The 27267-nt window shown below is 41.3% G+C and overlaps 1 protein-coding gene across 1 annotated transcript in view; it reads right to left on the bottom strand.

The window, feature by feature from the left end:
• The window catches only part of LRP1B (LDL receptor related protein 1B), a 3634433-nt gene that overhangs the window by 2276076 nt on the left and 1331090 nt on the right, over window positions 1–27267 (bottom strand). Inside the window, exon 8 of the mRNA XM_085647014.1 lies at window positions 11962–12184. Within this exon, the coding sequence (XP_085503140.1) occupies window positions 11962–12184 (223 nt within the window). The remainder of the gene's footprint in view (window positions 1–11961; window positions 12185–27267) is intronic.

The following is a 27267-nucleotide window of genomic DNA, read 5'->3' on the forward strand; positions in this document are numbered from 1 at the left end:
GGGAGGAAGTCTGAATCTTTGGGTTCTGTCGGTGAGGAAGGAGCGGAGCCAGTCAAGGGCGGTCTTCTGTATGCCGGCGTTGTGGTGTCTGGTGGTGAGAGTGCGGTGGGAGACGGTGTCAGGGCTGCAGAGAGATCGGACAGGATCAGGGATGCGGTGTGTCCTTGGTCGAGGAGTGTGCGCATGTCATCTGTGGTGGTGAGTAGGGCGGTCTTGGTGCTGTGGTTGCTGCAGAATCCGGATTGGGAGGGTTCAAGGATGCAGTTCTCATCTACGAATTTCGTTAGTTGGACGTTGACAATTTTTCCGTTGACTTTGGCCATGAAGGGGAGGAGAGAGATGGCTCATTAGTTCTTGAGGTCCGTTGGCTCTGCTGAGGGCTTCTTGGGGAGGGACTTGACTTCTGCGCATTTCCAGTGGTTGGGGAATGTGCTGGTTTCAAGGCAGGTGTTGATGGTTCATTGTAGCTCTGGTGCGATGGCGGGGGCAGCTCTGTGGAAGATGTGCGGAGGGCAGGGGTCCGTAGGGGCTCCTGAGTGAATGTCTTGAAGGTCGATGCAATGTCTTCGGTGGTGGTTGGGGTCCAGGAGGAGATGGCAGGCTGACTTCCGTTGCTGGGGGGATGGAGTGGGTTCTGTGTTCTGTGTCTGTTTGACAGCTTCCCTTGCAGCATGAGTTTTTTTTGCTATTGTTCAAATTACCATCAGGGTGCATGGCACACTGACATCATGTCCGCTAAAAGTGAAAGTAAAATGAGCGGATCGTCTCATTACCTTTTCACTGATTGGGTGCTCAGGAGCATAGAACATGATCTGCTTGGGAGTGGTATAGTTAGAAGGGGGCGAATCTCCCCTTTTCAATGATATCTCTGTAGTGGATTTTTTCCTGGGGGTCACTGTAGGAGAGCGATCCTCAAGCAGGAATTCATCCTCTAGACACCAGGGATATCAAAAGTGGGGGGCAGCTCCACAGGGCATGTGCCTATGCTCTCCCCCATCACAGGTTCCTTTACTCTTTCTGCCCCCCCAGTGGATTGATGGGGTTGTTCACCCCCAATCTGTCCAATAGGGTGGGCAGAAAGTCCACTAGATATCAGGGGGATATTTGCAAGGTCCTTGCGTCATGCTTGCTCCACTCAACGTGGCATATGCATGACGCAAAGTGGCGGGTCATATGTATGAAGCCATGCAAAGCCACTTTTTGTGGATTTGCATTGCTTCATAAATATGGGGTAATGCAATGCAGCAGATATTGCTGCATTGCATTACTCTGCGCAAGGGTGGGCATTCCATGGGCGTTATGGTGGGTGTTCCCATGCAAATCACATGGTTTTTGATGCATTTCCAGATTTACCAAACCTGATAAACCTAGTAATGTAGCAATAAAAGTACGCCTCCCCAGGTGAGGTGTAATGAGGAGTAATATCTTTATTTATCCTCATTGTTTCCTCTTTCCAAATGTGCTGCTTTCTGCAGCACACATAGAAATAAAAAAACACATCTATGGATTGTTTTTGTGCAGGGATGTGCCCCTTCCTGCACAAAAGCAATCCTGCCTATAACAGAGGCATCCTTGCAACATGGTTTATGGGTGCCTAAGTTGGTGCTAGGCTGCCAAAACATCGCCAGCGCAGGGGGAAAGGATGGGAATGCAAAATATTGGATAAATATGGTGCATTTCTGTCCTTTTCCTGTGACGCAGGACAGCGCAGCAAGATAACTTGCTGCACTGTCCGGCACCACAATTCCCATAAATATCTCCCGAGGATTAGTTTTAGAGTTCACTTTTTTGGGGAGCGAGCAGCCCCCCTGGGCATCCTGGACATGGACCTGTACCCTTTAATCAGAGCAATCAGAGTTTCCTGCACTTATTTCCAAACATCTGCAACACAAAAGGTCCCATAACACAAAATGGAGAAATCAGCAACTGGGAGAGTGTTGGTGATTGGGCCCTGCATGGGCAACCACCCTCAGGAATGGATCAAACCATGTTTAATGGAATTCCTCATGGGAGACTCCCATTAGCCCTTGTTTGATTCATTCCAGTTGTGGGCCCTTTGCCCAGCCACACAAATGAGGTACAATATGTATTGTGAGAATGCTCAATAGTAGGAATTTTGTGGATCTCTGACAATGCCGGCATTTGACTTCACAAACTTGTAAGAAAGGTGTGCACTTCTAAGCAGTTTGAGGTTTTCAAGACATTGTGGCTAAGAAAACCACATGGGATCCATGCTAGGCTTCTCCCTACACTTCCCCGGCTGTCTAGTTTTCAGAAATTTCTGGATTTGGTAGGTTTCCCTGGGGATAACCGATTCTCAGCTCAAATACTTTGGCTGCCCCATTACCAAATCTGGTGATCATTTTTACAGGAAACGCTGATGTCTTCACATTCTGTTTTGAGCCCTTTCCTGTCGCTGGCACTAGCCCCAAGTGAGATGCCATTTTTATCAGGATATTTGGAGGAATGCTGGGTGGTACGAAATGTGTGGCTCTCCACAGATTCCAGAACTTTCCCTAACAGAAATTTGAGAAAAATGTGTTTTTGCCAAAGTTTGAGGCTTGAAAGGCCTTCTGGGAAAGTACACCTGGTGAGAATCATGCAAATTGCCCACCCTGGACTCCCCTGGGTCTTTAGTTTTCAGAAATGTGTGGGTTTGGTACAGTCTCTAGGTCCCGACTGAGCTAAGGCCCAAAATCTACAGCTACCCAAATTGTAAAAGACGGGTTGGTTTTGAGAGGAAACATTTGATCTGTTAATGTTACTTTTTCTGCTCTTTCCTATTGTGGGAGCTAGGCAGACCCACACAAGTAAGGTATCATTTTTATCAATTGATGTGAGGAAATGCTGAGTGGTATGAATTTCCTGGCTCCCCACAAATTCCACAACTTTCCCTCACAGAAATATGAGGAAAATGTGTGTTTCTAGCTAATCTTTGAGGTTTGCACAGACTTCTGTTTAACCCCTTCCGTACTCATGATGAGCTCAGCTCATCATGAGTCACAGTGGAGCTGTGCTCATGACGAGCTGAGCTCGTCATAACGGCCGCAGCCCGCCCACGCGCGATTAATTCCCCGCCTTGTGCGGGAGAATTAATCAGTGGGCGGGGTCGTGACGAGCTCAGCTAGTCATGAGCACAGCTCCACTGTGAGTCATAACAAGCTGAGCTCCTCACAAGCACAGCAGCGCCGTGGCCCCTCCCCCCGCACCATGGGCGAATTACCCCCACAGGGAAGGGGTTAAGAAAACTTGGTGAGTGCCACACAAGTCATGCCAACCTGGACACCCGGTTGTTTAGTTTTCAGAATAGTCTGGATCTGTTAGGTTTACCTGGATGGCGGGTGAGCTAGGGCATAAATTCTGCAGCCAGTATTCAAGAAAGAAGACATTTTGCAAAACACCCTCTGAATCACATAATTGTATGGCTAACCCCAAATCCAGAGGTGTACAAATAATCACTGTTCCAAAGCTCCATATCAGGTGTACATTTTACAAATACATAGTATTCTTTCATACACATTTTTCACTCCTTTTACTTTATTATATAAATTGCTCCATACCAAGTACACAATGAAAAACCATTGTAAGGTGCAGCTTAGTCGTTGGCTCTGGGTACCTTCGGTTCTTGGACAACCTACAAACCTTATTTTCGACATGACCAGAAGGGTCTATCAGAAGTATATTCATTTTGTAAATTGGTCATTGTGACAAAAAGTTACAAATGGTTGTTTTTTCCTACTCAATTTTTATATATTTTTTTATTTCAATAGTTTTTGTCTTTGAGAAAACCTTGAGAGATCTACAAAAGTGGCCACTTGCTGAACTAAAAATGCATCTGTTTTTAAGGAACCTATATATTTCCAGGATCACCCATAGTTTTCACGCTTGTTTCCACCACAAGCTGGAAGTAGGATGAAAGCACAAAAATTGGGAAAAATTAGAACAGGGATACTCAAAATACAGCCAGGGGCCATAAGCGGCCCTCCTGACCTTTAACTGGGGCCCCCTGAACAGCATCACTGGACTGCTGTTCACTTGACAGAGCAGGGACATTCAAAAAGCTGTGAAACAAACAGGCATACTTTAATTACAAGTTAACAGTAACGATAAATAAGAAAAGAAGGTGTCCTACACAATTAATCTTACGGAACATTTTTAGTTTTAAAGACATTTTGCACCAAACATCATAGATGCTATGCAAACTTAAAAACGTGTATTCTAATAACATACATGAGAATTTTACCTTAATAGATCAGATTATATCAATGCATTGAGAGGCATTTATTAGAAGTGATAGTTTTCAAACATGATCTTGGAAACATTCATGCCAATCTCATTCAGAAAACAAAGCCATTAGTGAACTGAGAGGCAAGCAATTTTGTCAGGTGCACCTTGTGTGTAGCCTTGGTTGTTATATAATTCAAACAACATTATAGTTTATTTAAAAAACACAGGAGCACACATCCTTAACTCGTATCATTTAAGGAGCTCTCATATGTGGTAATGAAGAAATAGGAGGAAAAGTGAAATTAACCAATTGCCAAGGACCAAACAGTTTCGTCAAGTGGAAAAGTCAGGACTGATGCCAGGATTTCTGGTTTCACATTTTGCTATTCAGACACTGATAAGTATCTCTTTCCCTTTCACATTTCATGTTAGAAGTTAACGTTTTTACCTTAATTCTTGGTGCATGAGAATTGAGTGATGGTGGCAGACAGAAATCACTTGAAGGCTCGGTTTGTTGTCCACACCATGCATCTGCCTCTCATTCCCCTATGCCCACCTTTCATCACCCCGACCCTCACATTGCTAGCATAGATGCGGCCCTCGGGCATGTCACAGACAGTACTTTGTGGCCCCTGGGAAAATGTTTGTGAGTACCCATGCCTTAGAAAAATGCCTCAACTGTGGTGAAATATTGTTTTTTTATTCTTGTTCATGAAAGCAGGAAAGATGTGATTTTACCACAGCAAACCTTTCATTGATGCAATTTTAAGGAAAAAACAGACACTTTTTTGTGCAGTAGATAGTTCTTGTTTTTCCCAAAAATCCCAAACGTTTGCTCTATTTTTAGTATTAGTTGGTTATCTCCAGGGGAATGCATACACATTGGGTACCCTTAGAATCCCTATGATTGGGCAAAAAGTTCGCAAATTTGGCATGGTTAGCTTATGTGGAAAAAAAGGCCTAAGCTGGAAGTATTCCAATTTGCCAAAAAAGGGATCAATACTTGGGTGGGAAAGCAACAGAATGTAATGGGTTAACATGTTTGGTAAATTTGTGTCTGAAATATGTTCTTTATGTTCTTGGTAAAGCTGTGCCTCTGCAAGTGGAGTGGCATCTACCCTCATAGTCTTATCTATTTGGTTGCTGTGCACAGGAAGTATCCCAATGGCACTAGTGTTGGCCATACCTCTTTTCTGATGTCTCAGGAATTTATATCTGGGTTCTTATCACTGCCTGTTTGGGGCTTGGCCTTTATTGAGGACATCCAGCAGCCTTACTTTGCCCATTTTGTTTTCCCACATTGTCTGCTTAACCTTGTATAACACCCTTTTATATACCCCTTGAGATATCCTTGTCCACCCTCGATCTTCATCATCTGTAGATAGTACAGGTTGCATTTTAAGTTCCTAGGGAGTTCACTGGAGCTCTTTGTGGCAAACCCACTAAAAACCCATTGCGGCAAAACTACTGAATAAATAGATTCATAGCTCACAAGATTGATACTTATTAACTGTCAGCATAGCTCTGTCTGCCAGGTGTGGTAATGTCAGATCCATGCTAAATAGCACCCATAGGCTGTTTTACACAACAAATCAGGAAATAATGCCAGAGATCACAAGTGCTGGGACACACCACGTCTGCTGCACATGCTGTGTCTCAAGAATATCTGAAGAATGCACAGGGTGCCCGCTTCCAGTGTGCTTTCAGGCTTTGTCTCGGGTCATTACTTTATTAACACCATGACGTATAGGAAATGAGGATTGGAAAAAGTGAAAGAAGCGTGATGATTCCAAGGTTCAGCACCAAGAGTGAAAGGCCACTATGGAGGGGAAGAAAATAAACAATGGTGCAGTGTAGAAAAGGAGAGTGACAAAGGGCAACCAGTGTTGAATAGTTGAGAAAACAATTGGAGATAATCATGAAGATTTTGGCTACATGGTTGCACGGAAAAGGAAAGGGATGTAAAAATCATTCGTTTATTCATGAGGATGAAAGTTGAAAGTGCAAATAACACATGGAAAAGTAATGATTTGTTTAATAAAGAAAAGTGGTTCAAAAAATAAGTTCGGATGCATCTCTTTAAGAAACGAAAAGGGAAAGGATAAAAGAAGACCAGATGGCTATGTGTGGGAAAACATAAGGACAGAAAGACATTGACTAAGTTATGTGATGCTCCTCAAAGAAGAAACAAATCGGCATAAAACAGGAACACTATTTCAAGCAAAGAAAAACGGACACCATGGCAAACAGTTTGATCCTTGGGGGCAGATTTACAAGCCCCATGCTCCACATTTACGCCACCGTTGCGTCACTTCTGTGACTCAGCGGCGGCATAAACCATGCGCCACGTTGCGCCTTATTTACAATGTGACACTTCTAGGGAGATGTGTCACGTTGTAAAGCCCTGCGCCACACGAAACCTGCGTTAGGTTTCATGTGGGTTTTCCGGCGCAGGGTGAGCGTTCTGTCACAGGAACGCCTCGTAAAAGTGACGCAGTGAAATCTACAAGATTTCACTGAGTCACTTTTACGTCCATGCTACGTCAAAGCCCTGCACCTGCTTGAAGCAGGCGTAAGGAGTGACGCAGCATGTTAGGCATATGGCGCCCCTGGAACCACGTTACGCTTGCGACACGACTCCAGCAATGCGCTGCCCTTACTCCACAGGATGCGACAACGCATCGCCCTATGCTTGTGCCACGGTGCGCCGCATTGTAAATGTAACGCATTTGTGGTGGTTCAGGGAGGGAATTGCGTGTCGCATCTTTTCTGGCGCATCCCTGCTGATTTGCAGAGATGCGCCAGAACTCATAAATCTGACCCTTGGCCTTTTAAAGTACACCCTGGTTTTAGAGGTAGAAAAGATAACTGGCCAGATGACATGAATGGTTTCCAGCAACAAAAACAGATTTTCTATGATGCAATTTAGTTTAAATGTCATACCTTTTACATGATGCCTTGCAGAACTCATGTTCAACTAGGACTACTTATTTTGTGCAAAAGTACTTTAAAGATGGGAACAGCTAGAAACATTATTTAAAACATCATCAGACAGTCAACGGCTGATCATATTGCAAGCTGATCCAGAGACAGAATTTTTAATATGCGCTCGATTTGATTTTCGATTTGTGTTTTATTTCAGTCATTGACCATAAAAGCCACAGTTCGATAGAACAATACGTAAAACCAATGGATAATATATTGGTTGAAAACAGTTCAATAAAATGTACTTGCAAGTACATAAGAATATTACAAACACAAAGAAAGTCAATGAGACCATGTGCTAAAATCATTAGCTAAAAGTAATCATATACAGAATTAAAAATAGTCCTTATTTCAGTGTCACTCAAACGATGCACACGAGCTAAAGTAGATCACATTTCTGAAAAACAAATCGACTGAGGCTAAATTACAGAAACATTTGGTGAAAGTTCTTCAGGTGAGGTTACTAATGACAAACTGCAGGACTTGGTTTTGTTCAACTGGTGTTTGTCCAACTTTGTTCTTTTGACTGCAGCTGTTTTAAGAAAGTACTAATCAGTAATGGCAGGGGACATGAGTATTTTACACCGAATTGGCCAGATACTCTCTAAAAAACGTAGTAAGTGAAAAAACAATGCACAGGGTGGTGTCAACCCTGAAAATTCTCAGAGAGTCTCTGAACTGGTGAACACCTAAAAAATGACATAGAGGGCCAGTCCAGTGTTTATGTTGTTTGGAATAGTTGGGGCAAAAAACCAACAGATGGGTGTCGGTTTCAGCAAACCCCTTGCACGATGGGCAGAGTTTAGAGGTGTCTAGCCTGCACCTGATATAAAGGGCTTTTGTGAAGGGAGGATCGATTTCATCCATATAAGCTTCTGTTGCTGAGAAAGGCTTAAACCTTAGGAAACAATCAGTAAGGCGCCCCAGGTCTTGGTGCCTATTCAATTTCGTCTCCTCTTGTTTCCTGTAGAGGGACTTTTTAGAAGAGGAGAGTGTGATGGATGTTGTGGCTAGCCAAAGCTCTGGCAAGCCCAAGGAGTTGAGGGACTGATTTACATGTTCCAACCATAAGAGAGCAATCCCTTATTTTTGTCTGTCCAGCACATCTCATAGGCCCACGCTATAATATGTCAACTCAGGAGTGGACCATACGCGCAACCAATATAATATAGATTTGAGGCATTCCTAGAGAAGAGATAGACCGAATGCCTAGAACATCTTTAAAGATCAAAGGAGTACTTTGGGGTAGTTTAAGGATTGCCCTCAGAAATTGTTGTCGGCTACCCACAGTGTATCAGTGTTGCCATCATCCCAAAGTTCTGCGCCTACACTGCACCTGCTAACGCGTTAGCTCTCCACACTTCAAAGAGGGGTGAAACAGGGTAAAAGGAGGTCTTGTTTGCAAATCTTGGAATAGTGGTTGCTCTATAATTAAGCGTGAAGATACTTTTTGTGATTTTGATGTCCATGAATTGGAACTGGATAACCAAATACCATGGTAAATCGAAATTGAGTATACCCTTTCCAGCTCCAATCCATCGAGTGTTAATGCCCCTCTAAATCCCCTGTGTGGGGGAATTGCCATGAACTTAGTTTTGTTTATGTTGATAGTCAGGTCATGTTAGAGCAGGAAGAAAGTTTTAAACCTTAGGAAGTTAGTCTCAATGCCCTCTGAAGCTTTTGAAATCAACAGCGTGTATTCTGCGAATAGAGCAGCCGGTATTTTTGAACCCCGAAGTTACGGGCAATCGTTGTCGCAGTCCATTAGATAATCGACACAGCCATTGATAATGAGAAGACACAGTGTGGGGACACAGCCTTGTCCGACTTCCTTGTCGACCCCAAAGCGCTCAGTGGTTTCCCTATTGACTCCCCAGAGAATTTGGGCAACATGATTGCTATGGAGCTGAATAATGATGTCATAGAGGCACCAGGAAGCCCTAGATCTCTCAGGGTACACCAGAGTTTATTTCTAGGGACCATGTCAAAGACCGCTTTAAGATCAACAAAGGTGATGTATAAGCTTCCCCTATTTATGTCAACCTCTTTCAACCTGATAAATTGGAACCTAAAAACCTGGTCACCCATGCTGGTCTTAGTGCGAATACCAGCCTGGAACTGGGACAGAATCTCTTTATCATCAATCCAGGCTGTAAGACGATCCAGGACCTGCTTAAGAAAATGTTCAGGCTAGAGTCAATAAGGATAATGTTCCTGTAGTTTGCTGGGTCAGATTTGAGACTCTTCTTAAAAATGGGGTAATCTCTGCACCCTTCCAGGTGACAGGGATTTCGGCACCTGTCATAACACCATTAGCTAAACAATTAAGATAGGGCTTAGGTTCTGAGGTATAAAGTTCTCCTGTTATTCTGTATAGGTCTGAAGCCTTACTTGGCTTTTGTGAACAAATAGCAGAATAGGCATCTGCAACTGCAAAAAACCCCACTACATCATTAAAAGGATAGTTTTGAGAAGTCAAGGCCAGATCTGGGGATCATTCAACGGAGAGAGCCATGAGGGCGCTATAGAGAGTTTGGAAATAATTAACCCAGTCATGTGGGAGGATGTTGGATTCAAGCCTCAGTTGTCTTAGCACTGTGCGATACAGTGTGACAAAAAGCTGGCTGGTCCAGAGATCGTGCGGCAATCATGACGTCATTAAAGATTGCTTTATCCCAAGAAGTTTGGGCATTGTTTAAATCATATTTATAGGAAGCCCTATCAGACCGGGGGCCTCATTTACAACAAAGTGCTGCAGCGCGGCACCCCAAGTCCTTTTGCTGTGCCTCGCACTTTCAGAGCACAGGGATGCGACATATGTACAATAATATGTCGCATTCCTAAGCTCTCCCCTGCGCTGGTGTACAATGGGCTGCCCTGCGCCGACGCAGGCACCCTTGCACCATAGTGCATAGTATCAGGGGAACATTAAGTGTTCTTATGATCTAAAGAACTGCACCAAGGACAACATTTGGGATGTTGGTGAGAAAGTTCTGGTTAGGAAACCGGGATTTGTGAGGAAAGGTGAAGCTAACCACATGAGTCCTTTCATTGCAAAGAAAGTTATGAAAAATTTGGTGATGCTTAACAATACAGATGTTTGGAGCATGTCCTGTTTGGTGAAGTCTCATGCTCTTGATTCTATGTTGGGGTCGAAGGCTGTTAGGGACACTTCTGGTCAGGTTTGCCAACATGACAATGTAGCTGCTGACCCAGCACCTTGACTCACTGGTAGGGGGCATGTTAAACCCAAGTGGTGGGATGATTATGTGTGACAGTAATGTCTGGCCAATATGCTTATGAATGTTGGTTATACTAACAAGTATCATCCCACATGTTAAAATTATCTGCTGCTCTCTGTGACCTCTTATAACTGCTGTCCTTGTTATTTATTTTATCTAAAGGTAAGTTGTACCATGTTTCCTAGTACATTTCAACAGGTTTATTTTTGCTTTTTAGTTTTCTTTTATTATTAGTTTAGCTATTTTTGTTTTCCTTCTTATTCGTTTTAGGGAGGAATATGTGTTGTCATGGGTTTGGAGTGTTGAAGGGTGGTGATTCCAATTACCATAGGTCATCTTGGAATTACCATATGTAAGGGTTCTAAGGTTGAGGAGTTGAGGTTGGAGAGCTGGAGGAAAAGACTGCTCTTCGGGTTGCTGCCTGTAGGAAGTAAAGATCCTGTTCAAGACTGGTGGATCTTCTCATATTTTAACAGTCCTGTGATTCAACTCTTCTGGCAAGATGTGGGTAAGGCTTTATCCCAGAAACTCGGAAAAGACGTTAAGCTGAACGTTGCGCTGATTGTTTTTGACATTTTAGTGGCTAAAGGGATGAATATCGAATTGCCTAAAAAGCACTACTCTTGTTTGTCCTTATTATATTGGCAAGAAGGAATATTTGCATGAAATAGTTATCCCTATCTCCTCGGATCTTACTGATAGGACCCTTTCTGCTGAGCAAGATAGCAAGTTAGATGGTGATTGTGCCTCACCAAACAGGGCGCAGATGTGGGCTCCATTAGAAAACGGATGGGAAAAGCAAATACTGGAAAGGTATGTTTAATTACTCAGAAGGAGTCCAATGGTTTAAGACCTACGTTCCAACCTTGGGATTCACCAGGGCCCGTAACGATTAAGGAACCTGAAGCTGGAAAGGTTTTGCTCAGGATGAGGCATATAGGTAGGGGGCTAATAGCTTCTGTGATCCCTCTCCTAGGAAACTCCAACCTGCTGCATAAGGAAAACAAAAAGAGTGCTGAAGCACTGCAGGCAAGAAATGCGGCTAGTCCAGCCTTCTGCAACAAGAGCAGCTGCCATCAGCTAACAAAGCGCCCCACACTACCAGGCCACCGGGAAAACACTTGATGCACGATACAGCCAGTCCAGGCCTGTATGCTCACCATGGACTGGCCATGAGGGCGAAATCTTTGTGAGGCAATAAATCTGAGTACTGGTTTATCAGACAAATGCTGGCAAAAGAACCTGGGGCCATATGTATCAAAAGAGTTTTACCCATTCTGTGTCTATGGGAAAATGTGTTCATACATATGGGCCTTGGGCTCTGATTAAAAAGTCAACTTAATTCAACTCACTTCATGTGATCTCTGTGTCATACATTAAATCATACACTAAATCACCAAAACATTCGTAAGATATGAGCAATATACTGTATAAAACAATGTATGTTTTAGAACTGAAATATAATTATTTTGCATTATCAACCGCACATATTTTGTGAATTACTTACTTCTCTGCCGTGAATCACTGTGTGCCTGTTCTTTCCTTCATAATCAACCACGTCCACATAATCCAGGTATATGTCAGTCCAGTAAACCAATTTACTGACCAGATCCAAAGCAAGGGCTACTGGCTGCTCAATCTTATTGACCACTAATCGGGTTCTATTCATTCCATCCAGGTCACATTTCTCAACTTTCGCAACATTCCCGTAGTCAGTAAAGAAAAGTTTCCTGTTAAAAGAAGGTGCATATTTGAACATTGGTTTTTCACAGCATTTTTTACATAGTGTTCAGGCAGTCAGAGTAACATTTTTTATTTTATTGTGAAGTTACTCAACATAGTTTCTCTAATAAATGAGTAGAAATTTGGACAAGCTGGTATATGAATAGGTACATTTTGAGAAATCTAGATGGCCAAACAGCCAGCCAGCCTATGATTACATAGGTAGGGGTACAAATGGATGGATGGATGGATGGATGGATGGTTTAAAATGCTGCACATAACTCTGAATTCATATGAGCTACTAAATAAACTTCAGATAGCACAGCTCAGAATCAGAGGAAGAGATAACCACTTCTTCCTTTGTCTGGGCTCTGCTGTATACAGCTCATTCATTAACTCAGAAGGCTTTCAGAGTAAATTGCTTTAGAATGTGGCAAGTGTCACAAGCTGCCACACAGCTCAGCTTTGCACTAGTGCAGGCATTCACGATACGACCTAATGCTTTCCTTTAAAAGTGATTGCATTCACTAAGCAATAACAATCTCATATCAAAGTTTAAAGACGGGAGGATTTCAGATTCTGATGTTAAAGCCTGGCTCCCTTCACAGGGACATCATAAGGATTTTGGGAGCCCTGGGACAAATGTATTTTTGGGGCCCCTATTCTGAACAGCTTTGAATTTATGATCCATTTTCAGCTCTTTCTAGCCCGGTCACTGAGAGTGCACAGGCTCACTAGTCTAAATTCAAAATGTGTTTACATAAAATGTTCGGAGATAGTGACCTGTGTTTTCAACAATATAGCACAGCATCAGCTCACTAACAGTATTGCAAACAATCTGTGTGACCACCTGCTATTTCTCACAGGTGAGGTCATATTTTGATCTAAAAGAAAAATGTTTATGGATGTTGCATGAAACATTAACACAGCATTTCTCTGCAAAATGTCTGTAATAGACATTCATACATCACCCCCATTAAAAATAAATGAAAGGAAAACAGTATGTAAAAATCTGTTTAAGAATTATTCAAGGTCATCAGGGAAAGCTTCTCTGCAGAACAGAGCTGGCTCGACCAGGGCCCCCCTGAAAGGTTGTGGCGCAGGCCCAGAGTTCACTTTGCCCATGCTTTAAAACATCTCTGTACCTTCACACATTTCTTGTGCCACTTTGGCTGATCTTGAAACATGGCGATTTTGAGAATCTCAACAATATTTTTTGAATTTACCTCATAGTAGAAGAATAATTATGTAATTCAGCTGCTTTTAGACTCACCGTAGTATAATTCCTCCCCCAGATGATTGTAATTAAATGCATTCCTTTTATGATGCATTAGGCTGGTGAAGTTGGATCACCAAAGTTTTATTTTTTGTCATGCATTTAAGCTGTATCTTGTCCTGAATGAGAGTTATCATATACATGGTTAGGGGGCTATTTATGATGTGGTTTACATAGCGCTTGCACCACGCAATGTGGTGCAAGTGCAACACAACCCTTATTTCAGATTTTTTAAGCCATGCGAAGCCACTCTGTGTGGCTCCGAGTGTAAAAAACAAATCGGGAATAATGCAACACAGTGCAAATCACTGCATTGCATTACTCTGCCCTGGGAAGGAGGTCCATGGGCATTGTATGGGTGTTCCCATGCAACTCCCATGGATTTTGAAGCATCCCCAGATTTAGAAGAACTTGTAAACCTGGGGATGTGTCAAAATCTTACACCTTTCTTGGGGAGGTGTAACGAGGATCTCTATTTCTCCTTGTTTCTTCCTCTTTCTATGTGTGCTGTAATCTGCAGCACACATAGATAGGGGAATATGCCTCCCAGGATTGTTTTTGTGCAGGAAGGTGTCCCTTCCTCCACAAAAACAATCCTGCATGCAACGCAGGCACCTTTGCACCATGGTGCAAGAGTGCCTGTTTTGGTGGTAGGCAGCTCATTTTGTGCCAGTACATTGAGAGAGGGCAGAAATGCACAATTTTCCGTTAAATACAGCACATTCCTGCCTTTTCCCTTCCAAGCAGTGCAGGGCAGCAAGTCACTGTGTCACAAAGCTCATAAATTAGCACATTTACTAACAAATATTGGTCTCAGATGACATTTATATTGACTATTTGTGTCCTTTCCTAAATATGAGCTGATATTGTATGATTCATTATCATTACTGCTTTGAACTCTACAACAAGTCTACGGAAATCAAAGAATGTGATGCTGACCAATCTACAAATTACTTTGAAAGTTGATAAGCAAATTACTTCTTGACTTCTACACTACTTCAAGGGCTTTAAATTCTTAAGGACTTTGGGCCATATGTATCAAAATGTTCTTTTGCGATTCTCAAATAGCGATTTTTTGCGAATCGCTATTTGAGAATCGCAAAGCGCTATGTATGTAGGATTTGCAAATAAAATTGCGAATCCTACATATTCCTTAATTGCGAATCGCAAATTGCAATTCGCAATTAAGGAATACCTCCCCATTCATTCCTATGGGCCTAGAGGCCCATAAGAATGAATAGGAAGACATTCTCGATTTGCGATTCTCAATTAGAGAATCGCAAATTGAGAATGCAATTTCAAGGGTGCCAGGGTGTCGAAAGAACACCCTGTTACACCCCTGAAATGTGCATGTGTGCACATGTGGCACACATACATGCCCTAAGAGCATGTATGTGCGCCACATGGCACTTTGAAAAATGCAAAAAAGTGCATTTTTCAAAGAAGTCGCAAATTACCACCAACCTGAAGTTGGTGGTAATTTGCGATTCCTTAAGGCCAATTTGCACTTTTTCTGTGCTTCTTACACTGCATTTAAGGAATCGCAATTTGTGATTCCTTAAATGCAATCGCAAAATAGGAAATCGCAAATTTTGCGATTCCTTATTTTGAGAGGCAGTTTTTCCTTCCTACATACCACAAAGCCCAATTGCGATCGCAATTTGGAATGATACATATGGCCCATTATGAGCAGTCGGAATCGCAAAAGCAGTTTGTGTGTTCTATATTAATCACCTGCAAATACGTTGGGCAAACCAAAGACAGCTTCTGTTTATCCTTGTTCCAGCACTTAGGAGAACGGGTTTGTGTTAAGGCTACCCCTAATGGTACAAGAATGTAACACTATCAATACTGATAATAGAATAAAGTCTGTCACATTGTCAGACATTTTCAGGACCCAATGGTCACTTCCAAAATTGAGCTCAGCTAGGCTACCAGACGTTGATAAGTTTCTAGTTGATTCCATGCGCATTGATAACCGTGATACTGATGTTTAAACTTTTCCATTACTCCCACCCAACACTAACATGCTGGTGATATTCTTACTGTGCTCTTGTTACCACAACACTGTGTTTAAATCCAGGCTCAGGTGTTAAAATCAAGTGCATTGGGATTGGCTGCCATTTTAGCACATGCACCCACTAGAAGCTCACTGCTGGACCTTTCATGGGCACCTACCACCAGGCTGTACCTAGTGGAGCTGCCCACGTAAAACTGTGTTCAAAGGGTAATTAAATTTAAAAAATGAGTGTACACATCTTTTAGTGCATCTTGCTGTCTCTCATTTAGTTTACAGGTAATTATCATCTAAATCAACACAGCCAATACTCGCCACAAATATGTGCCCAGCCTGTTTCGCATCGTTTAACACTATTAAAATGACACAGACAGTGACTGCTTGATTATGTAAGTTAATATCGTATGTTAAATATTCGTAGAGACTATTGTTTAACCCAAAACGCTGATATATATTGGTTTAGTCCGTTATCAATTAGGCTGCGATTATTTATTAAGTAGACATGTTACATTCCGCTTTCTACTGGAGGGAAATGGAGCTTGCGTATTCTGGCTGTTTGATGGGAATGTTCCTGCTTCTGATTATATGTATGCATTTTGAATGTTAATTAATAGATTTCAGAAGTTGAGATGGTGTATAACGAATCAGAATGGCCAGCAAAGAGGGTGGCCTTCACATGTTGAGCTTGAAATACTACACATTCTCAAGCATTCTCAAATAAATATGGCTTGGTATTTGGAACATCCTAGCTATGTCAGAGACAAATTAGTGTAGCAAAATGCGATGCAGCGCGCGCTACGAAATTCGTTTTATTTATTTTATTGTTTACTTACCTGCAATTATCCATATTCCGGTTTTTAGAACCCCCCACCCTGCCCCTCCCCGCCCCGCCTTTCCACCTCACGGAACTCCCTCCACGGGCCGCGGCTGAGTGTAGCTATTGAAAAAAGTCCAATCAACTAAAAATATGTTGTGCTGAAAGCACGACCTCCCTATATTAATTACTTGGTGATACTTCAGTTATAATCAATTAGGTGAATATTTCTGAAAAAAGTATTTACAACGAATATCATAATATGGCCACTCTTTTTGCACAAAATGTTTTTATTTTTGATAATAACAGAGCCCAAGAAAAAGTTGATGATTATTGCGCAGACAAAAGGTTAATATTTTGAAGACCTTCTAAATTAAAGTCTGGAAAACTATATATTAATAATGGGGGTATTGGGCGTGTGACCTAGGGCACCATTGGCCCCGATTATGGAAAGAAACCATAAAAGTAGTGGTGGAGATCTATTTTGTGCTTCAAGTTTATTTCATTAAACAAACAAACCTCATTAAAATCTGTAGTAGGTGAAGGTTTCCAGATGTACTACTGGGAATGTAATGTGATGTATAAAGAGATGTTACATCCATTGTTATGAGCATGTAGGACTCCTGCCATGCCAATTCTTGGCGATGTCTTAGGAGGTCAGTGGTGTCTTTTATGTAAGAATTTAAATTAAGTACAAATGGCATCAGGACGAAATCAATATAATTTGCTATTTGTTCCAATAGTGACCCTTTGGCCGATACTATTGGCCTCCCTGGTGGTTTTAGTGGGTTTTATGTACTTTTGGGAGGAAATACACTGTAGCTGTAATCGGATGGTCTGTAGTCTAGAATGTTCTTTCATCATCATCAATCAAATTCAGTGAAAGCCATTGTGCAAGTTTACCATCCACAGTTTCTTTGTACATCTGGATAGGATTTTTGTCTAGTTTACGATAATATTCACGATTTTTTAATTGTGAAAAGGCTTCCGACTCATAGTCTGATGTGTTTAAAATGACGATGTTGCCACCTTTGTCAGCCATTTTTATTGTAATATTTTTGTCCGCTGTTAAGTTTTTTAAGGCGGTTCTTTCTTCCTTTTTTTAAATTATCCCGGTATTTAATTCTTTTTTATCTTATAAAGATCTTTGAACTACAGCCTCTTGAAAAAGATGAATTTTATTACCTTGAGGTAATTGAGGGTAGAAGCGAGATGGTGCCTTTTTTCCACTTAGCCCAGCTCCCTTCTGCGGGCAAGCGATTTCCTCTGTAACAAGGTCTTGTTTATTTGTCACATCAAGATTGATTATTTTTAAAAGAGCATTCATATCTTTTGTTTGTAAAGTTGATTCCGTGGGATTAACATCTAGTCTTCTCTTCTTCATTTTGGCATAAACAAGGGGGCTTTTCCGATTACGCTTAGCATGGAACCAATGCGTTTTTCACATTGATAAATTTATTTACTCACCGTCATGAGGTAGATATAATCAAATAGAATATAAAACGAGTTAAATTAAAATACAAAAACAAGTAAAACAATAATGCACTATAATTATTTTTAAAAAATGCACTAATAAATAAACCACAAACACCACAATACACTAGACTAATCCTGTTTAATATCACGAGTCACATGGTGTGTAAAAGTGTTCTTATTGGTTGAATTGAATGTATGCAATCTAAACCGTGATCAAGTTATCAGGCGATAACGAAACGCGTTGGTTGTTGCTTCAACCTGGGTGTCCTTTTTTTTAAATAAAGAAGTTTGGGAAACTTACGAGACTGCAAGTGCGTTTTCACTATTCCAAGTGAATTTGAGGACATATATATAATATCTATATATGTATATATATCTATATATGTATAATATATATATATATATATATATATATATATATATATATATATATATATATATATATATATATATATATATATATATATATAGATATAGATATAGATATAGATATAGATATAGAAATAGATATATAAAAAGATATAGAGAGAGAGATACAGATATATATATATATATATATATATATATATATATATATATATATATATATATATATATACATATACATATACATTGACATCATATGCAAAGGTTAAGGTGAAAAGACAAACCAACTGCAAACTAAAAGTCAACAGCATGGAACCTCTACACCAGTGGCTCATGGGGAAGGTCCACCTTACCTCAGTCCAGTTCCTGGTACTGAGACTACCAACATTGGGTTTAAATAGTGGGGGAAACCTCCTGACTGAGTATATATTCCTATTTTGGACCTGAACCTCTCTGCAGGGTCACCCCCAAACCTTTTTCCTCCCCCTTGCTGAATTTGTTTTGTTGGCCTTAGGAATCTGTCCACTTTACCTCTGCTAACCAGTGCTAAAGTGCTTGTGCTCTCCCCATAAAACATGGATCAATTGGCTTATACCCAGTTGGCATTTTTTAGTTACTTATATGTCCCTTGTGGAGTGGTATACCATATACCCAGGACCTGTAAATTAAAATCTACCAGTGGCCTTACAGAACTTATTGTGGCCACCCACTTAAGTAGCCCTCCAGAACATGTCAAGGCCACCCATTGCAGCCTGAATGCAATGTCCCACTGCCATGTCGACTTGGCATTTAAACCCTGTTGCCAAGCCTTAAGATACCCTTTCATTACACATTTCACCCCTAGGGTAGGCCCTGTGTAGCCCATAGGAGAGTCTGCTGTGTAATTAAAAGTATGGACATGTACTTTTAAGTTTTACATGTCCTGGTAGTGAAAAGCTCCCAAATTCATTTTTCACGATTGTGAGATATTCCCCTTCCATAGAATAACATTGGGAAATCCTTATTGCATTTAACAAGCTGTAATTCATAATTGAGAGGAGGTAAATATATCATGTGTGCTACATGTGAAACTATAATGATAAACCATCTTTAATGGTAAAGTCGGGTTTTTGATCACATTGTAATAATACCACTTTTAGAAAGTTGGCATTTTTCTACCCTTAACCCTTTAGTGCCCATTACCTGGCATGGGTCACGTGACTGGGTGTAACTGACAGTCATGATTTGTGAATTCATCCCAGACAGTTGCACAATAAAGGGATTAGGTGTGCCTGATTGGGCTATCTGTTGTCATGATGGAGGGGCAGAGCTGATCATAGCCACACTTACGACTGAATAGCATGTACTCTGCCTTCAAGCGAAAGGTCTAACAACCCCACATGGTCACTGTGGCCAGTCTTCTGCTACTGCCCTTTGGCTCATCCCACTTTATAGTTTTTACAACTTACATTTCGGTGACTAAGTCTGAACATAGAACTCTTCACCGTGGCTTCAACCCAAGGCCATCTGAAGATGACGCTCTCTCATTGGACACCCCCTGCAGTCTTGCCCGCTGAAATTTCCATTCTCACACACTTTTATTTGAAAATCTTTCTAAGTCCAAAGGTAAGCACTGACGGGGCCCAATCCACTTCTTGTATCCATAGCCTGCTCCATCGTGGTCTGCCTTAACTTTCGACTTCGACCCAGTCTCACGCAACCAGCTGTCCGCGGTTGGCGCTTTGATTATTTAGGTGATCTTTTAGGTGCTATTTTGAACCTTAAACTTACAAATTCTTAACTCTTGTTCTAATGATTGGATTTTTGTCATTTTGGTGTCAAATAATTTTCCACTCTATTAGTGTGTGGGAGCTGCATAAATACTTTACACATACCCTCTAAGTTAAGTCTGACTGCTTTTTATGCCATGCTACCCAGGGTTAAGCACAGATTAATTTAGTGATGTTTTTTGTGGTTCTCCCTATAAATATGTGTATATATATTAATTTCCCAGTGCTAAATAAATTCATCTAGATACACCGTTGGAGTGCCTACGTTTGTTCTGGGATCAAGAACAATTTTCTGATCAATATAGGGTATATATATTTTTTTTTTTACAGTGAGCCTGAATTTTAAACTGCTATTAAATTGCTATGAAACAACCCAAAATCTGCCTTAGTAAGTGCTTAGTGAAAAACAAGTTTTGACATTTTCATGTAACAAAAGTATTATATTTCCCACGTGCTGCTGGAGATTGATTTACTCTTGTAAATAAACTACAGATCTGGGTTCAGACCAACCGTGCAGACATTTGGTCGCATGAGAATGGATCAAAGTCGAAAGTTATGACAGACCGCGATGGAGCAGGGTACGGATACAAAAAGCGGATTGGCCCTGTCAGTGCTTACCGTTGGACTTAAAAGGATTTCCAAAGAAAAGTGTCTGAGAAGGGAAACTTTAGTGGGCAAGACTGCAGGGGGTGTCCAATGAGAGAGTGTTGTCTTCAGATGGCCTACACATCTGGGTTCAGACACAGTGGCATTCCTTTTTAGGGTGAATTTTCCATTACTGGTAAAAACAGAGCTTACCCAAGAATAGAGGTAAAAGTGTTACATTTCTCATCAAGGGGGCATAGAAGTTAATAAAGTAATTGTTTGTTAAAGTCCATTTCAGGCACCTTCCTTGCTGACTCGCCCACGTACTTTAAACAAGATGGAGGCACTGATTTATTTTGCTAGAAGTTGCTTACAGTACATACTGTCAGGGCAACGATGACCTACTGGTAGGAGCACATCCGATGCTCGGCACAAAGAGCTCAGTGTGTCCATCACGCTAGAGGAAGCATCCTTTCTCCTTCTCCTACTGCCTGCTGACTCCAATTTCAAATAAGATAAACACAAGATGAGGGAATCTTAACCCACTCCTAAAATCTGATCTACACAGGCATAAAAAGAAATCAGGCAGTTTCAGCAATAAATATACACTTTGTTGATGTGAACTGTTACACCAAAGAGACATCCAGTGCTTATAGAAATGAAAGCCATCTTATGTGGTCGAATGCTTGCAGTGGACCTGCGCTGAGTGAGATATATAGATTTTTATAAGCTTTTTTCCCTGGTGCTCATAGCTGAACTGCAGCTGAAGGCGCTGTGTATCAGACTCAGTTCTCTTCTTGAATCCATATTTTGAAGACATGATGAAGTGAAAATTAAGTATTCTATTCAATTTCAAACAAAGAGTCTGGAAATATTCCCAAACTGTATTAAAAACTAACCTTGTTTGAAAAGGAATTTTCTGAAGATCATTTTAAAATAAACACAAGTTCAAGACAATAAAAGTTGAATCCATCTACGTGATTTCATAAAAATGTAATCTAATGTAAATACTGCTGGAAGGATTGTAGCGAATATTTGCCCCTCAAATTACTGTTATTTAAACAATTTATTTTGCACAGGCCCATTAATGTAGGCTGCAGCACTATTTTCATGACTCAGATGATAATTACATTTCTGATTTCAGTTCAATTGCGCAAAAAATGAATTTCTTGCAATTGAAAATGAGAAAGCATATGGTCGAATCGACTTGACGATCTGCAACAAAAGGCCAGAGCATCTGCTAGAAGTTCAGGTCCCTAAAGCAGCACCTTCATCCCACATGCGTTTAAGCCCTGAGAAGATGAGCACAACCTTATTGTATCATATATTACATCTTTCAATATCCACATGACTTGTCACTGACGTTAGTGGTAATAGTAATGTTTTCCCATAATACTAATTACAGAGCAAGATAACATATTCTATTTACCCTGAAAAAAAAGCATTCCTATTTAACACTCACACTGAAGTATTTCCAGAAAGCATATATAGGATACTCTATTTTTGACCTGATGTGTGGTAAAGGTAAGAACATTGAGGTCATTTATCTTCAAGGTATTTAGGGCTTGATTTCAAGTTTGGCGATGCCACAGCCGGCCATCCGCTGTAGGACCGACAAGTCGGTGGTGTCACTGCCTGCTAGAATAGTCAAATCCTGGTCTGAGGGGCGGTCCTGTGGCTTTCTGACAGCAGTGATCTGTGAGGCTCATTGAAGAGCCTGACATGGAGACCTCTGCCCTCATTGCCTCGACTGCACCTTCCTGAACAGTGTGGCATAAATGTTACACCATGCAGGAACTGGGGGTCCAAATAGAAGGGGTCACTACATGTGCCCCTCGCATGCACCCCATGAGCCCTGAGGCCCTTTTCTGCCTCATCGCCACTCTTTTCATGGAGGGCTCACTGCCATAAAAAGGGTGGTTGTGAGGCAACTCGTAATATGCTTGGAGGAGCGGCACGACCTGAATATTGTTGCCTCTTTGCTGGAGGGTGAACCACCATGAAAAGGCAGGCAGAAAGGGACATTGTAATCCCTACAGTGGTGCCTGAGCAGGCACTGCCCCTATTGTAGGGATTACTGACCCTCCAATGGTCCAACAGGCTCCTTAAGCGTATGGAAAAGTGTCAGACTGTCCTTCTACCTGCTGCCTCTAACCGCACGCAGTGTAATGCATTGGTCGGACCACAGCAGCAGATGGCGGATGGACCGTATCCGATGAGCCATCCGATGCAGTCGAACCGCCATCAGAATGACCCCCTATATCACCAACACAATGAATTATTAAGGTATACCTATACAACAGCATTTTCTCTTTTTTCCTTTTTTCGACACAGGGCAAATATGTGTTCCAGTAGAGAAAGTGATAGCCTTATCCCTGTCCCCTATCAAATACAAGGACATTCTATTATTTTCACACCAGTCATCACACTTAGTCCTACATTTTTGCCCCAAAGAGTTCCTTTTAAAATAGGTGTAAAAAATGTTGTGTTGGTATTTACAACATCCCAGGGTCAGAACCTGGTCCTTGCCCTGGGAACATACCCGTCATAATTATAACTTGCTGACTGCAGATCATTAGCCATACAAGTTCATTGTCTGTAGACAAATTGGGATTTCCTCCCATAAAAATTTGAAGTTGCCTTTCTGTGATGAGGATGTCCACAGTTTGTGGTGCTGATCTGATGCTCTCTACCTCTAAAAAAGGGTCTAACGATAGATGATAAACTAAAGGATTTGCTCACAAAAGAATCTCTGTGTTAGCCAATAGTGTGGAATAGTACGGTGAAATGTGTTCATGCTCACATTTAAAGAGGGTAATCTGAAGGGTAATACGTCATAAAGAAACATTAAATCTGGGCAAAGGAAAGCTGTAAATCTTTGCCACAGCTGGTTGCATGTCATGCCTCATAACTAATATGTAAGAAAATCTCTGAATCTAAGGGTGAACCTGAAAAGGCTATTTTCTAGGTATACCATGTTGTGCAGTGTCAATCTGTGAAATAAAGCATTGTTTGTTAATAAAGAAGCAATAATGCCTTTTGATATAGTCACTTATTATTGAGAGATTTCTTGTGACTAGTATGGTTTTCTTGTAATCGCGACAGAAAGGAACCACATTTCTGAATAGTGTTATAATTTCATGGCATTTGGTATAAGGCAGAAGATGGAAATTGTGAGAAATTGGGTTCTTGTTGGCGTGGTTTGTTAACCCTGCACAAGCAACAGCCACAATCCCTGTCAGGGTGAACCACAAAAGAAACTAAATACCCTCTGCTCGCTTGGCACAATAGCAGTCAGGATTACCTTTGACTCTAAGGGCCTGATTACGATGGCAATCGGTCAGACCACTGACCGCAATCATCTTGGGCAGGAGATCGTCCAGCAATGAGTCAGAGGTCCTACCTGCCCAATTTGAATGAGACAGCCAGGACAGCAGCCAGAAAATGCTTTTTAATACTGCGACATGTGCTGAGGCCTAAGAAAAGGATTGCAGCAGCAAAAAGCACTTTTTGCAAATCCATGCACTGTGTGCCAGGCACCTTGTGTTTGTGCCAGACATCATGTGAGGGGTCACTACATGTGCCCCACAGGCCACTAAGCAGTGTCCCATGGGGTATGGTGACCCTGCGGTTTGGGGACCACAAGGTCCGTTTCCATCTGCCTTTTCATGGCAGTGAAAGAGGCATGAAAAGGCAGTCAGAAAGGGACATCCTAATCCGTACGGTGGTGCCTGTGCAGGCACGGTCTCCATTGTAGGGATAGGATTTCGATCTTGGATCTGGTCAGAGGCGGTGGTCCCTCCCCCATCCTCCGTGCTCTGACCGCCAGTATTGTAATCCGGCGGTCGGACCGAAGGCCTGCATGTCGGATGGACTGCCCACCATCATAATGTGTCACTAAGAGGCAATTTGTGAGTATTTTTCAGCACACAAATAATAGTAAAGTGAAAACGCAACACAAAAAAATCCAACACAAATTTAGAAAAATAGAATAAATTATGATAAATTATTCGACACCAAAATGCCAATACAACAAAAACAATAAAAATCTAAACAATAGAACAGAAGTTATGTTTTTTTAAAAATTTAAGGTCAAAACTACCATCTAAAAGATCAAAGCACAAGCCGTAGACCGGTTCAAAGTTGAAAAATATGACAAATCGAAATGGAGTGCGAGTTGGATAAAAAAAGTGATTTGGGCCCGGTCAGCACTTACCTTCGGACCTAAAAGAAACCAAAAAGACTTTGAGATGGTAGACATTCAGGTGGTCAAGGCTGCAGGCAGTGAGCCACTGGCCGAAGTCATGGTGAAGATTTTCACTTTCGGAGTTAGGGTCTTATTACAATCTTAGCAGACAGGGCTGGAGGAGAACCACTTGGGGGAGTAGGACTTACTAAGGCTGGATACAGGTGTGGGTTCAAGACGGTTGGATCCTTTTCTGTCCCTAAGGCTCTGATTAGGAAGCCAGCCAACTAGCCCTTGTAGTCACTCTGGTACACCTAGGTTCAAGAAGTGGAACATGGCTTAAGCAGCGGGAAGGCCTCTGAGGGATTTTAGAGAATTCCTTTTGTAGCGCTTGGAGTTTCCTGCCTTCCAGGCTCAATCCTAGTTGCCTAAACAATAATATGGTGTCAGGTCCATTTTCTGAGCAGGGCACATCCTATTGATTTGCAAGTAGGGCTGTGTCCTGCTACGCCCCATCTCGCCAGTTATGGCTCATCCAGGCATACCTAATCCATTTATGGGCTGGCTGTTAGTGAAGAATAAACAAAGGCCGACTGCCAACTACAACCAGTCATGTGATCCAGGAACAGGCTGCAGGCAAAAAATATCTAAATCAGGAACAAGCCAACTTTCTGAAAGTGGCATTTTCCAAATTGTAACTTAAAATCCAACTTTACCATAGTAGAGGATATTAAATTACAATTTCTTAGACACCAAACATGACATTTTTACCTGCTCCTGATCAACAGTTAGCACTTATTAAATGTAATAAGGCAACCCAATATTATCCTATGGGAGGGGTAGGGCTCACAATAGTGAACAAATAATTTGTGAGTCCTTTACTACCAGGACATGAAAACCTTAAAAGTACATGACCAACCTTTTAATTACAACGCACGCTTCCTTTTGGGCAACAGAGGGCATATTTTTGTAGTGACTTACAGGTGGCAAAAGGGGAGTTTAGGGCTTACCAAGTCAAATTGGCAGTTTAAACCTGCATTCAGGTTGCAATTTTAGACCTGGAACATGTTTGAAGGGGCTTCTTAAGTGGGTGGCACAATAAGTGCTGCAGATCCACTAGTAGCATTTAATTTAAAGACCCTGTGTATATGGTATACCACTTTACCAGAGTTCTATGTGCAAACTAAATATGCCAATCAGGTGTAATTCACTTTTACCAAGTATTAGGGATTGTCCACAAGCACTTTAGCACTGATTAAGGCAAAAGTTTTAGGGGAAGACCACTCTAAGGCAGACAGGTCAAACAGTAATACATGGTTAACATGTCTTTTCTTATCTGCACAAATAAAGATGTTATTTGTACGGCACATGTGACTTTTACATCTTTACTCTGACATCTGCGATGCACAATAAAAGTGTTTCCAGCAGATTGAGGAACATCTTTTTGAACATTTGGCACAGTTTCAAAGAGTTTTGATATACACTTGTCGCATGGTGGGAGCATTTTAAAGCTAGATTACGGTGTCAAGTTTCTCTACCTTGCCTTTGCCTTGCTGAGATGGTCTAATATCTTCGTTTTGCTGGGGAGGTCCAATATATATGCATTGCCCTTTCCTTGCTGAGGTGGTTTATGTCTTTGCGTTGTGTTTATCTTTTTTTGAGGTGGTCTAAAGTCTTTGTCTTGAAGCGATGGTTCAATGTCTTTGCCTTGTCTTGATTTTCTGTGGCGGTTTAATATCTTTTCCTTGCTGAGGTGGTTCAACGTTTTTTTCTTGTTTAGATTTGAACTTTTTAAAAAAGGTACTTCCTCACAAATTTGATCAGAATTGATAATTGAGTCTTTAGCATCCTCTAACACCTCCGTGTGGATACTTGATTTTCCAATTCGCCCATATTTGCAAGTTGTGGAGAAATATATGCCCTTCTGGTGGTAACGTGTCGTATAGCTAAATGCTGTTTGACAATTCTTTGTTAGTGTGTTTTTTGTATATTAAGAACGAATGCATAAACAATTGCTCACATTGCATCATGTGCTAAATATTAGGTAAGAAGAGACAAAGAATGTTACAAGAGTCAAGTTGTATGAGACAACAGGTACTATAGTATCGCTTCAGCAACAGTGTTCAATCTAATAAAGGGCCTATGTACAAATGGGTGCCAGGCATTGTCAGGAATACTTCTATTGGGATTAATACATGTGTTTTGCTATTTTCGACCCGATTGGCATCCATGTGTAAATGAAAGGGATATAGTGTGCACAATCAATAACTACTCTGATTTACACATGTTATTACAGGTGTATAAATCAGCCAAAAAACATTTGTGTGTGGTTTTTACACTGGCTTCAAATGACTATGTGTCTATTTCAGAGATTGGTAGATAGGTATCCATCAGTACTATAGGATATAAAGCACTTGTAATAAGGAGGACGGGATATCTGTCACATTTGTGATGGAACTCCAAGTCAAGAAACTTTTACTCCTTCATAAATGAGAAGTAAAACAGTTTGATAAAACTATAAATTAGAACTAGAAATCCTCAATTACAACCATGTAGATTATTCAGTCCATATCTCACAGTTCTAAAGATAACCACTGTGGAA

This window comes from Triturus cristatus, chromosome 3_2 (assembly GCF_964204655.1).
Source record: "Triturus cristatus chromosome 3_2, aTriCri1.1, whole genome shotgun sequence".
Lineage (NCBI taxonomy): Eukaryota > Metazoa > Chordata > Amphibia > Caudata > Salamandridae > Triturus > Triturus cristatus.